This window comes from Nansenia antarctica (genome assembly GCF_963989245.1).
Source record: "Nansenia antarctica genome assembly, chromosome: 1".
Lineage (NCBI taxonomy): Eukaryota > Metazoa > Chordata > Actinopteri > Argentiniformes > Microstomatidae > Nansenia > Nansenia antarctica.
Window position 1 is genome coordinate 4,396,389 of NC_137674.1, and position 13,758 is coordinate 4,410,146.

General features: G+C 46.9%; 1 protein-coding gene across 1 annotated transcript in view; it reads right to left on the bottom strand.

Moving 5' to 3' along the window:
* jag1b (jagged canonical Notch ligand 1b) overlaps window positions 1-13,547 on the bottom strand; it is a gene marked incomplete at its 5' end in the record, with an annotated part of 31,940 nt that extends 18,393 nt beyond the window's left edge. The window contains 5 exons of the mRNA XM_080546086.1: window positions 639-699; window positions 945-1,202; window positions 5,290-5,341; window positions 12,595-12,906; window positions 13,467-13,547. Coding sequence (XP_080402212.1) covers window positions 639-699; window positions 945-1,202; window positions 5,290-5,341; window positions 12,595-12,906; window positions 13,467-13,547 — 764 coding nt within the window. The remainder of the gene's footprint in view (window positions 1-638; window positions 700-944; window positions 1,203-5,289; window positions 5,342-12,594; window positions 12,907-13,466) is intronic.
* Between the last annotated feature and the right edge of the window lie 211 nt (window positions 13,548-13,758).

Here is a 13,758-nt window from a genome sequence, read left to right on the forward strand (position 1 = left end):
CTCCCAGCCGTCTCCAGGACGAGGATATTATTGCTTGGTTAAGTGGAACTGCACACAATGCCCCTCTGATATCCATCTCTCCCTGGCTTTCCCCGAGGCTGCATTCATAAACAGCATTAGGAAACCATTAGCTACACAAACACTGCACTTTAAGGCTCATCTAAAGAGTTATACACCACTGGCTGATAAAGGCGACTGCTTCATTGGAGAGAGGAAAAACGCATAGTCCTACAATTCCAACATGTAGTCTTGGCTGTTTCGCTGGCCATGTCTCTAGAGAGCCCAGCCAGCTCCAAACCCATGGTTTCCAAACAGGCTTATTTCTTGAATAGCTTTGGACTGGATCTCTGGTGTAAGCGCTGGTTCTGATAAGAGTATTGGCCAGAAGAGGAGCACGGACAATAAAATACAGAGAGAGGAACTAGCGTTCTGACACGTTCACACCTACGAGAGCCTGGCATAGAGCACAGCATTATGAGCTAAGGGCCCTAGAGCGAACTCCACTCCCAAATAAACGCATATGCAGTAAATCTGTCCCAAGAATAAAAAATAAAAGAACTGACACCTGACTTGAGGGAAAGTTGTTCACAGTAGTGGGGAAAAAGAGACAATAAAAAAGAATAAATCAGGCTTCTTACTTGCAGCCACCTGGCTCTTTGCAGGAGCCGTGCTCCGTGCTGCAGCCCTGCCGGCAGATCGCTGGAGGAGAGAGGGTGGTCGTGGGAGGTTGAGAAGGACAGAGACGGTTGAGTTAGCTGGTGAAAAGTCTAACAAACCTTGGCTCCAGAGCCTAATAATTACACGTGAATGAATAACTAATGACATGGTAATAAATCCATCCCTTCGTGAAGCCAAAAGGCTTGCTGTCCTGTCCAGGTATTTTCAAATCCTTCCTTCAACCTTAAAACAGTACTCATTCCCTACACCGGCCCCTCTCAGTTTACCTGTGTTGCAGTCGGGGCCCGACCAGCCTTCCAGACACGTCTTGTTGCCGTTGTAGTCGCAGGTGTAGTGGCCGAAGAACTCGTCGCGCGGGCGGCAGAACTTGTTGCAGCCGAAGCCGTAGTAGTGGTCGTCACAGCTGACCCGGATCTGGTACTCAAACTGGGCGATGGGGCCGTTGTGGGTCAGCTTCTGCCACTGGAGACTAGGGTTGATCATGCCTGAGTGAGAGGCCTTCTCTATCATCTCTCCGTCGGCACCTGAACACCAGGAGAAAAACACTCAATGTCAGCTGCACAAACATTAAGCAAGCAAGCATGACAAAGCAATTTCTATACAAATAAATGTCTCTTAGGCAGGGTAATGGTATTGAGAAATCCCTACTACTGATGTAGTAGTTGTAATAATAGTAATAATAGTAATAATAATTTAAAAAATTATCATTTTAAAATAGTTAACTAAGAGTGTATGACAGCAAATGAGATCACACAGCAAGCCACTAGGTTTTTGCAGCGTCAATTCAGGCCCAACAGTACAGTGAAACAGCGCAGTGACATCCCACTGGCGTCACGCTGGGTAATTAAAAGAGAAAGAGAGCTAGAGGTTGGAAAACTGAAAGGAGGATATCTAGGGGAAAAAAAATCAAATAATAAAAAAAAGCTTGTCTCTAATGAGTGCTGCCCTCTGGCCTCTCCCTTTTTCTCACGCTCTCCCTCCCTCGCTCGCTCCCGATTTTTTCGCTGGTCGGTTTCTCTCAGGTTTACAGCTTTAGGATATTACTGCCCTCAAACGCTGCCCTCAAACGCTGCCCTCAAACGCTCCGTCTCCTCGAGTGAGGACAGCACCACAGCCACCATGAATTAAAGAGTGAGGACACCAAAGCCACATTCACTACCAGGACTCCTGCCAGTGCTCCATCAGCACTTTTTCTCTCCCTTCCTCCTCACTGTCTTTCTCACACACTTGTGCACATACACATACACATGCACAAGCCAAGAGTCGAGTCATTTTACACATACAAGACAAGTACCTACAGCTCTACTACAACGTTTGCTTGTACAGACAGTGAGCCCCAACAACCTCATGATCAGCAGGATGAGACAGACAGACAGAGACAGACAGCCCCCTCTCTTCCTCTTCACTCTCTCGAACCTAAACAGATGTGGTCATGACAGGGACGGGCCCGAGATCGAGGAGTCAAATGAGCTTTACCAGCAGAGCAAACCCATGAAATCCTGAGCAAACACAGACCAGCTAACCTCCAATCTCACAGCACACACACACACAGACACACACACACACAGACACACACACACACACACACACACACACACACACACACACACACTTTCCTCACTTCCTCGTAGCTAATCTTCGCTAGGGAGAGAATGAAGAATGAAGAATGAAGAATGTGTCAGGCATTTTATTTACTGCCCTCCGTTGAGGCTTGCATACAATTCCTTCTCTGAATCGCTCCTCTGTGACCTGTGATGCAACGCAGAAGACTGGGGGAGGTCTGCAGGCTTTATTTACTACTTTTGGATTGAGAAGACTATGCTGAAATCACAGAGCAGGGAAACATTTCACAATGGTCTGGAATCCACAGCTCTGCCTGCTGTGGCATTTCTCTACCTGGCATCAGACTGCTGTCCCACTGACACCTCCTTCCTACCTGCTGCTCCAGTATCACCGCCTTACTACCTGCTGCTCCAGTATCACCTCCTTACTACCTGCTCCTTACTACCTGCTCCTTACTACCTGCTCCTTACTACCTGCTGCCTCCTTACTACCTGCTCCTTACTACCTGCTCCTTACTACCTGCTCCTTACTACCTGCTCCTTACTACCTGCTCCTTACTACCTGCTGCCTCCTTACTACCTGCTCCTTACTACCTGCTCCTTACTACCTGCTCCTTACTACCTGCTCCTTACTACCTGCTCCTTACTACCTGCTCCTTACTACCTGCTGCTCCAGTATCACCTCCTTACTACCTGCTCCTTACTACCTGCTCCTTACTACCTGCTCCTTACTACCTGCTGCTCCAGTATCACCTCCTTACTACCTGCTCCTTACTACCTGCTCCTTACTACCTGCTGCCTCCTTACTACCTGCTCCTTACTACCTGCTCCTTACTACCTGCTGCTTACTACCTGCTCCTTACTACCTGCTCCTTACTACCTGCTCCTTACTACCTGCTGCTCCAGTATCACCGTACTATCTGCTGCCTCCTTACTACCTGCTGCCTCCTTACTACCTGCTCCTTACTACCTGCTCCTTACTATCTGCTCCTTACTACCTGCTCCTCTAGTGACACCTCCTTACTACCTGCTGCTCCAGTGACACCTCCTTACTACCTGCTCCTCCAGTGACACCTCCTTACTATCTGCTGCTCCAGACAGTGTCACCTCCTTACGACCTGCTGCCCCAGTAACACCTCCTTACTACCTGCGCCTCCGAACAGTGACACCTCCTTACTACCTGCTGCCTGAGCTTGCTGGCTGGCAGCCGACCATAAATCATAACAGATTAGCTGTCCTGGGCTCTTCATAATACCCCAAAAAAGTATAACAGAAACTCAAAAACAACCCGTGTCCCATGGATAGTTTCGGAGCAGAAACAGAGCCATGGAATGAGCCCTATTAGGCAAGCGTGACATTTTTCATGCTCTGGTTGGAATGTGAAAGCCACTTGAGAGCAATAACAAATTATAGTAGATTGCAGTATGAAAATACTTGAGTAACTAGGCCTAATCTGATCCCAAGAAAATGACGCGCCTCACACTTAGCACATGAGCTGATAGCGGGCAGGTGACGCAAATTGTGGTCAATTATGGCGGTGACCGTTTCACTGGTCAGCAGCCTAGCCAAACCAGTCACTGAACCAGGTTCTGTTCTCTTTTATGTGCAACAGTAGAATGGGGCAGAGCGAGAGAATGGGCAGGTGTAATACCTTTATCTCCTCTTCACTTTCTCTGTCGGGCTGAAAAGTTCATGTATGGCTTGTCATTCTAACAGAGCCCTAAGCCAGCACAGGGACAGGGGAGCTCAGAGAGGCTTACCCAGCATTGAGTGTATTCAGGGAGGGCTTTTCACACCAATGCCCTAATAGCTCTCTGGGGAACGGCAAATACAGCAGAAAAGACCGAAACCCCACTGACCTCGAACAGACCTGCATAAACAAGCACAGTAAAAGCCAGAGAGGTGCAAGCCACCCTTCTTCAGTGGGGGGGTCGTCACAACGCTGCCAACATAGCATAGCATAACTAACTACCAACCATCAGGTTTACCCAAAAGTATAAACATTAGCCTAGAATTTAGAATTTGGCATTTAGCAGACACTTTTAATCCAAAGCTATTTACAATTACGAATTACAGGGACATTCCCCCTGGAGTAACTGAGAGCTAAGTGCCTTACTCAAGGGCATGGTGTTGTTTCAGGCGAGATTTGAACTCACAACCTTCCGATCACCCGTCCAACTCACTATCCACTAGACCAGACCACCACTACCCCTATAACCCCAACAACCCTAACAATCATCCGAATTCAATACAGCAACTAGTGGGATAGCTGTTTGAAACATAGACCAAGATGACGCTGGCTCTCTGGTCGTCATTCTCATATCCAGCTTAAAACGCAGGACCTTGTGAAGAATGCGAACAAGTAACTGTGTCGCCTCAGACTCCCGAAAGGAAACCAATACACTATAATCATCTAGTGAGTACACCCCTCAAGAACTTTCCACTGCCCTTCAGCCAGTCAAACCGTGGTACAAGCGTTACTATGTGATAATGAAATCTAGAATGTGTCTGTCACATAAGCCCCACTGTGCCTGTGAGTGGTAACCTTAACGTTTCCGTAACGTGGCTGGAATGCATCCTGGGCCGCGTTGTGACAGGAACCAGGTTGCGGCGCGCGGACAGACCCCCGTGCTTCACACCTCGCATGACAGTGAGAGAGCCTGACCCCGGCTAGCAACACCTGCCATCGGACATCAGCCGTATGAAAACATTTTCATATGCCGCCCCCACTTCGCTGTCCAGACACCCCCTCCCCTCCACCTTTCCATACCCCTTCTCTTCCCCCTCTCTCAGCCTGAAAGCTTTCTCCCTTCCTCTAGGCCTAATCTTTTTCTTCCCTGTCCTGTCACTGGCACCTGTCAACATGCCCCCTTTACACATCCACAGAGCCAACATGCCGTGTGGGAGCGGGGCAGGGGGGGTTCAGGAAAAATAAACTTTAATTTCTGGCCGTCAACATAGTGCCTCCCAAAAGGTTAACATGCAGGAACGAAAGAGAGAGAGAGAGAGAGAGGAAGGAGAGGAGGAGTAGAAGGACAGAGGTACTCACCGCTGGTCTCGTTATTGAAGTCCAAGGCTTCCACAATCAAAGTGTAGGACCTCTGAGGAAGATAGAGAGACGAGCAAGGTCAACAACCAAACAAAGCATCAAAGAGCATGAACACTAAACATGGACAGAAACTTCAATACTATCGTTCTTCAAGGATAACTACAGTACAGTGGTAGCTTTAGCAAGGCCGCCGGGGGGGTGGGGGGGGGGGGGTGGTGGGCAGCGCTACATCCATAGACATATTATATGGACCTAGAATAAATACATTAAACATTCCAGCACACCAAATGTCTTCACTTTGGATCGGGGGGGCAAGACGCACGTTCGGGTGGGCTGAGCCCACCCCTCTCCCATAGCTAGAGCCGGCCTTGCAAGCTAACCGTTACCACCTTAATTAGCCTACTTCGAAAACAGGTTGTTCTTACTGTGAGTGTGATCTCCTACGCTTCCTGGAAGTGTAGCTAGCTTGCCTGAAGCAGCTGAATGGTATTTCAACTTTGCGGCACGAGACGGTTTATCAAGAGGGAGCGGAAAAGTTTGACAAGTTTGCACCACTCTGCATGGTCTCGTCTGACACACTCCCAGCAGGATGGCGTCTGACGGACCCGACTGACCCACAGTGGCAAGGCAGGACAGGACACTGCCATTCAAACACTCACACACTCTTTAAAAACATCTCCCGCAAACGGCTCTTCGGTTTCAGTGACACTATGCCATCTTTTTCAAATGCGTTGAAAGGTTGTTGGTACTTCCCGAGAACTTGATACCAGCTACACAAAGTTTGCAAATGGCTAAAAAAGGTTTCTGCCCAGATTGTCTTCTTCTTTTTTTTTTTTTTTACCCGAAGTAGTTCCAAACCGTCGACTTCAGACTGGTTGGCGCAACGTTTTAGCTGAGCTCAAAGGACAAGGCTGTTATTGGACTTTTTTTTTTTTTTTTACGGTTGAAGGCAAAGAGGGTGAAAGGACTAAAACCAAGCACATTAACAACACGATCTGTGATTGTTTGTCGCATCGTTTTACGGTGGCGGTTTGGGGTCTTCGAATCGATGCGGCGGCCATATCGTGGATGTTTACACCCATTCCAGATACATATTATCGATGAATTGTTACACCACTAATTGCTGCTATATAACATCCATCCAGCATGCATCCATTACCAGCAGCAGCAAGTAATGATGAAACATTCACTGTTCTGGGCTTCATGTCAAAATGCACACACAGCCAAGGCGGCGGGCCTCTATACCCTGGTCGATCCAGTGAGAAGAACTGCTGAAAGCCACTGGTTCTGTAGGCCAAGTCAGGACAGGCAGAGAGAGAATGTCATGCCTGGGAGAGTGCGCTCGAGAGAGAGAGAGAGAGAGAGAGAGAGAGAGAGAGAGAGAGAGAGAGAGAGAGAGAGAGAGAGAGAGAGAGAGAGAGAGCGAGAGAGAGAGAGCGAGAGAGAGAGAGAGAGCGAGAGAGAGAGAGAGAGAGCGAGAGAGAGAGCGAGAGAGAGAGCGAGAGAGAGAGAGCGAGAGAGAGAGAGAGAGAGAGTGAGAGAGAGAGAGAGAGAGAGAGACAGAGCGAGAGAGAGAGAGAGAGAGAGAGAGAGAGAGAGAGAGAGACAGAGCGAGAGAGAGAGAGAGAGAGAGAGAGAGAGAGAGAGAGACAGAGCGAGAGAGAGAGAGAGAGAGAGAGAGAGAGAGAGAGAGAGAGAGAGAGAGAGAGAGAGAGAGAGCTCTGAGTGGGTCACTCATGCAGGGTGAGATCTCTGGAGGGCTTGTCTTCATTTCAGCACTCCTGAAACGCTTTGTCTGATTCAGGGTCAGCAGCGCTCACACCAGTATCAGCTTACACATATCCACTGAGCCCTGTGCCACGGAGCTGGAGAAATGGACAGAGAGTGTGTGTGTGTGTATGTGTATGTGTCTGTGTGTGTGTGTGTGTGCTGTTCCACTTACAGCACTGTTGCATCTACTAGCAGCACCTACTTGTCAAATTCACACACTCATCCTTGACAGCAGCAGAGAAAAGGCATTTCAGAAATTCAACACTGCTGCCAATACTACTGCTGCTTACTGGAATGACCTAATGGTAAACAATTAGTTTGGATGCACAAATCTGCCATTCATGCACTCTTCATCTAAACAGACAGCGTTGCGTCACACCTGACACTTTCTCATGGCGTCTCATCGTCGCCTTGTTAGCAAAACAGTACTGTTCACGGCGCAGAGTCTGATCTAATGCCAGCAGCCATCAACGACCAAAACAGCTCACCTTTAAATGTTAACACAATTAGATGTTTTAACAGCTCTCGTCGGGACTTAACACGGCTCAGTAAACACAGCGCTCACCTCGACAGGTCATGTGGCACGAAACAACCATCTCTAATGAACACAGGTAGCTCTGACTTGAGTGTCATGCCCTCAACCTACCAAGGCATTGTAGTGGAGTTACACTCAGCTCCTCCTGAGTGATACCCTTTTTTTTGCACTAGACCATAACCATATGGGGTCATGTCATGTTAACTCCTCTTTTCTTAGCTAATGCTGCCCATCTCCACGGTTCATACTCCGCTGAATAACACCTTGACTTCACCTGGAACCCGTGGGGGAAATGCATTGATCCACAGCGCGCACCGTAGACATGCCTGAACACGCAGAAGCTCACAGCCTGTTCAGTTCTCCGACTGATCTCAGTGTCACACGGGTAAACCTAAATCACTGTGTGTCAACAGATCAGGGACATTGCAATGTCAGCGGTACAACAACAAAGTGTTCCGAAAGGTTCCGTTTTCAACGGTATCCTCTTATCGGAAACGTTATCAAATCTAAAAAAGTGTACAGCAGCACTCTATTTTTTTTTAATACATGCATCGTGTCCGTTGCACACTAAAACATTTGGTTATTGGCTCCCAAAAAAAATAAAGTGAGATCATACATGCCTCCTCGCACTCCATAACTCTCAGCGGTTATCAGCTACAAATGCCTACAGCTGCCAGCTTCCCTTTTCCCAGGGCCCACGACTGACTTCCAACTCCTCCTCTTTGAACTCTACTCAACTCAAACACGGACATTACGCACAAACACTCACACAACCTCTGCCCCAGCTCAAACACAGCCGGCCCATATGTCTCCTTATCTCCTGGGCCGTCCAGACACCGTCCTCCACACAGACGGAATATCTGATAAAAAGACCATCTCAGCTCCAGTGACTACTACGCCAGACGCCAGAGACCACTACCACATGCACTACAGACTCTCTCTGGGGGGGTGTTCACCTCATGCACACACTCAGGCCCTCTCTGGGGGTCGGTGTTCACCTCATGCACACACTCAGGCGCTCTCCTGTTTGTTTACTTGGGCAAACACTGTGCAATGTTTGGCTATAATATGAGTCATTTAAACATTTGCCCCCGCACATTAAGAATAAATGAAAATGCATCGGCCCACACACACGCAGTAAAGCTAGATTGCAGCTCTCTCTCTGAACTCTGAACACAACACAAATAGGTAGGTAAGATAGGTAGGTAGACTCTAACAGGCTATGCCTGACTTCCGTTAGGCGTGCATACTAACAAGCTTGTAGAAGCACTGAGAAAAGGGCAGACCCTGCCCTTAAAAGAGGAGAGTGAACAATGGACACCAAAGACGTTGACCTACTGTATCAGTTTTCCTGAATCTATCAATACCAACAGTATGGCTAAGCAGATCTAGGCAGTGATTGTGACTGCGAAGGTACACACACCCTGTTTGCCGTAAAACTAAGATCCTGTCATGAAAAGGAGACGTTCACAGATCGTCTTCAATGGCAGGAGACTGACGAATTGAAAGGAAGGAACGCCTTGTTTGCCACGAGATCTTTATCAAAACAGGAGTCAGAGATAGGACAGGATCCTATGAAAACTGTTGTAACAGAATCCCTATCTGGGCATTTGAACAGGGATAAGGAGGAACCTTTCCCTGATAACAAGCTCTCATCACTTGCCGGTCAACACACCAGCATCAGAGATAGGTTTCTAACCCCCACCCCCCCTCTCCCATCACCCAGATTAAAACAAACCACATATCATTGTCTACGGTGAGCAGCGAGCATCCTCTCCTGTGAGAATGTACTGAACTATGAGATGATGCTATGGAACCACACCCCAAATGTAAAAGCAGCATAACCCTGGTTATACCTGTGTGTAGTAACAATAGTTGTGTTACACAAGAGGGTTGAGGACTGTAATTAAAAAAGCTAAATACGGTAGGGGTAGTGGTGGTCTAGTGGATAGTGAGTTGGACTTGTGATTGGAAGGTTGTGAGTTCAAATCCCGCCTGAAGCCACACCACTACTAGTGTGCCCTTGAGTAAGGCACTTAGCCCTCAGTTACTCCAGGGGGAATGTCCCTGTAATTCGTAATTGTAAGTCGCTTTGGATAAAAGCGTCTGCTAAATGGCAAAATTAATTAAATTAATTAAATAAGGACTGTTCCTTATTCCATTTGTATAACACAAACCACTCAACTATATGCGATTACAATGAAATTAAGATTAAAGAACGCACACTCAAGTCGAGGTGTCGACTTGTTGACTGAAGGAACGTAACTCAAAACTTGAATGAAAATGAAAGTCGCACACCCTTCTCTCATTGCTGCTGTGACATTTATTTACCTCCATTGTTCAAGCTCAATAGCCTTCCTCGGGGTGTCAAATGTACCCAGGTACTAGGTAACTGCATGTTAACGTTGTATTATCACTAGGGCAGAGGTAGCCTCCTACACCTATAGGGACTGCAAAGCGTGACTGTTTCTCTGATTAAAGAAATGATGTAGTTATGTAGATGACAGTGGAGTGCAGACTGCGATATAATCTCATACTCACACTAAAACAACAATACCACAAAGTACAGAACACTCCCTCATTAAACCTAAAGACCACGGAAAAAAATAGAAAGAACAAGTTTCTCTCCTTCACTTGAGTAATTTGCACTTAACTACCACATCAGAGCAGACTATATAAAGCAAACATGTCATTACTCCCACAGCTGCCAGCAGCGCTCGCCCTCAAGGCTGAGTCGCCTGCGAGACAACTCACCTGACCCCCCGGTTCTCAGACCTCTCTAACCAGTCATCAATCATCCACATCTAAAATAGAGAAACAGGGGTTGTATTCTGTTAAGAAAAAAAACAAAACAAAGAGAGAGAATATCGACAACAAGACTTTTTTGGAGAATGTGAACGCAATAAAAACACAGAGAGAGAGAACCGTGAGAGAGAGATTTAAGTAGAAACCACTAGAAACATTTTAGCAGACAGACAACAGACAGGAGTCTGTGATAGTGATTGTTCCAGTATCATACGGCAGTCAGCTATGGCTTGCTCTTGTCAGAGATGGTTACTCTTCTCTCTCTCTGCCTCTCTGACTGTGAATGGCACAACATGCTGAGGTGGCCATACTGAGAAGTATAAGGTCAGGGTTTGTCTGAGAGCCGACCTCATCACTGCTGAGTCTACCGTTGCTTCCTGTTGCTTGCTCCGTACTGACATTATATCTGGACAGGCTCCATTATGCTCTGTAATCCTCACTGTAGTCAGTGAGGGCACGCCATTGTTCCTAGTTGATAAGCTGGGAGGGACTGCCTCTGTCTGCGGTGGCTGGGCCCACATCTCTCTGGGAAAAAGCATAGACCCCCTGAATGTGTTGCAGTAGGGGGGGGGGGGGAGGGAGGGATAGCTAGTTAGTTCAAACTTGGTTAATCCATTTCTGTTGACTTCAAAACACAATGTTCCCAAGAGATCAAGACCTGTAGGCTAAAACCATTCAGCAGGTTGCTTGGCTGTTGCCCTACCTGATCTAAGCACATGTGGGTAGCCTCATTAAGTGCAGCAGTTACTGTGGGTGGTAAGGTTAAAGGGATGAAATGCCTCGGGTCCAACCGAGCGTGACTTACACAAAGCCCTAGTCCCAGACAAGAGGCCAGCTCCAGGCAGCAGCGCTCGAGAAAGGGATGCAAAACCAGTAGCACCCAGCAACCCCAATCACTTTGCTCTGCCATCTGTCCACAACAGCCAATCCACTTTACAAGAGAGTACAATGAGTGATATGAATAACTAAACCTGATTATTTTGCTAAATATTTACTAAAGCATTTGAAAGTAGGTTAAAAAGAACTGAGGTGAAAGAGATACTTCTAACTAACCTCCCCCCAATAGACAAAAGAGGGGACAACTGCAACTAGGGGGAACACACATCAAAAAGAAATGTATTCCTATCTTTGCCATGTCAGATGACATTGAGGAAAATGCACGATCATAAATGGTGCACATCCATCTCCTGTTCGTCCAGATAATTGTTCTCACCGTTTCTTCTTAGCAAAGATAACAATGAAGCTGGGAAAAAACGTTTGATTCTTGCTTGGTATTACGAGGTTACATTGACATTCACCTAAACATAAAACTTCCCCCCCCCCCCCCATTTTGCAGGTGGGAGCTGCACATAGAAATAAAATAATTATTCTATGTCTAACGTTGCCAATGTCCACACAAAAGTGTTCAGAAAATAAAATCAATATAGGATAGGACCATGAGCAGGGGGTGTAGAAAGACAGCATTACAGCTACTTATGTTCAACTAAAAATTTGGCTTTTTCTAACATTGCATTGGGGGGAATTTACAGAGACATCCCCCAACAAATGGGAACATGTTGAGGCATTGGTCCAAAAGACAGCAAGGGCATCAGAATCCCAGCATGGCAGTTTCCTGCCCCCTTTGCATTTCTTTGCATCAGTCATTGTTGATTATCAATGCACAGGCAGCTCACATGATGAAAGGGACACCTCCTCCATCCAAGTTGTGACAAAAGTAGCCTACATTTGATGCATTTGACGCGCATGGGCGCAGTGGACTCTCCGTTCCACCCACCAAAGCACGCAGGGAGAACTGTGCACGGTTACAGGAGGAACACGAACTGCACAAGAACCACCAACGTGTTTAAGCGTAGGTCTACATAAAATGCATACTTTGCAAAGTTTAGTTTCACACCTGCACCTAGTTAAATCGCTGGCACGGTGTTGCAATCGCTCAAAGGGACAATGCATGGTTGTATATCAAAGCAAGTTTTGAGAATTAAGCAACATCCATTCACAATCATTTGTGATTGACTGCCAGTAATGGCTGTGTGGATATAACAGCTCTAAGGTTACAACATGCAAACAGGAAACACTTGCACAATGCTTTTAAATTCATAACATGATGCGATGTTAGGTCATAAATGTTGTGATTAAACAGGCTTATGCATGACATAAACACATAATGCATCGAAGTGAGGAACAACCCAACTCACCGGCCAGGCGAAGCTGAAAGGCAAGACTATCCTGGATCTGTCATTCCTCTGGATCCCTGTGCTCTTCAAAGAAAAGGTATTCCCTCCTATGACCGGGGTGAAGCCCGCTCCGAAGCTGCAGGGGCCGGCGGCGGACACCCTGGACTGGTACTCCTTCAGGCACACTTTGAAATACGTGTCGCACTCGTCCCGGGTGCACTTCTGCTCCGCCCGGGCGCGAGCCCCGTCGCAACACAGGCCGTTCAGCAGCTCGCCGTTCACGTTGTGCATGGAGACGATCTGCAACTCGAACTGCCCCGAGCCCTCGGACACCTGTTGGAGAAATAAAACACTAATAAAAAACGGTAGAACCCCGTGTGTGTGTTGCCTGATTTGACTCACTAAACTAAGTTACGGGACTACGGCACAATTTTGCACCAAAACATTTTGCACCAAAACTTCAAAACGTGTAGTTCCAAAGCTCATCCCCCCTTAGAAACATTGGCGCCATTGTAGTACTACAATGTATCTACAAAAAAAATGACATGTCTTCTTGACTAAATGACTGTCTCATCTAACCCATGAGTCTGAGCTAACTTAGTTTGGACTTGGCTACTTTCTTTGCTTTGGGTTGAAAGTAGAATCTAGGAAAGGAGTGTTTGCAGCTGAAATGCAGTCGCAGATGATGCATTAAAAGAATGCATAACGTTACATTGTTTCCCCACGTTATTATTATTATTATTATTATTATTATTATTATTATTATAGGCACGCTCGTAATAAAACCTGATGTTTAGAAGATCGGAGTGCGTGTCTAACAAAAGCTGCGATGAAACAATGTTTCAATGTTTGTCTACAATGTGCATGTACTAATAATGGTATAATCCACATACCTTTGCACAAAAGCTCAATAAAAAGAAAAAGGCATGCAAGTAGTAAAAGGCAGCGACCGCTGAATCCCTTCTCAGAATCATGCCTCCTTCTGCTGGGGTGGAGAGAGAGCCTGTCTGCTCGCTGTGGAACTAGTACTCCGGTTTAAACATGCACGGGTGGAGATCAACTCCACTTTCTCTGTAACCGAGATGCACAGACGTCCTAATGCATACGAGGCTGCTTCTCCCTATTAAATCCGTTATGTTATCTTGGGGTGTAGCAGCAGTTGTTCTGATCAGGTTATTATCCAAC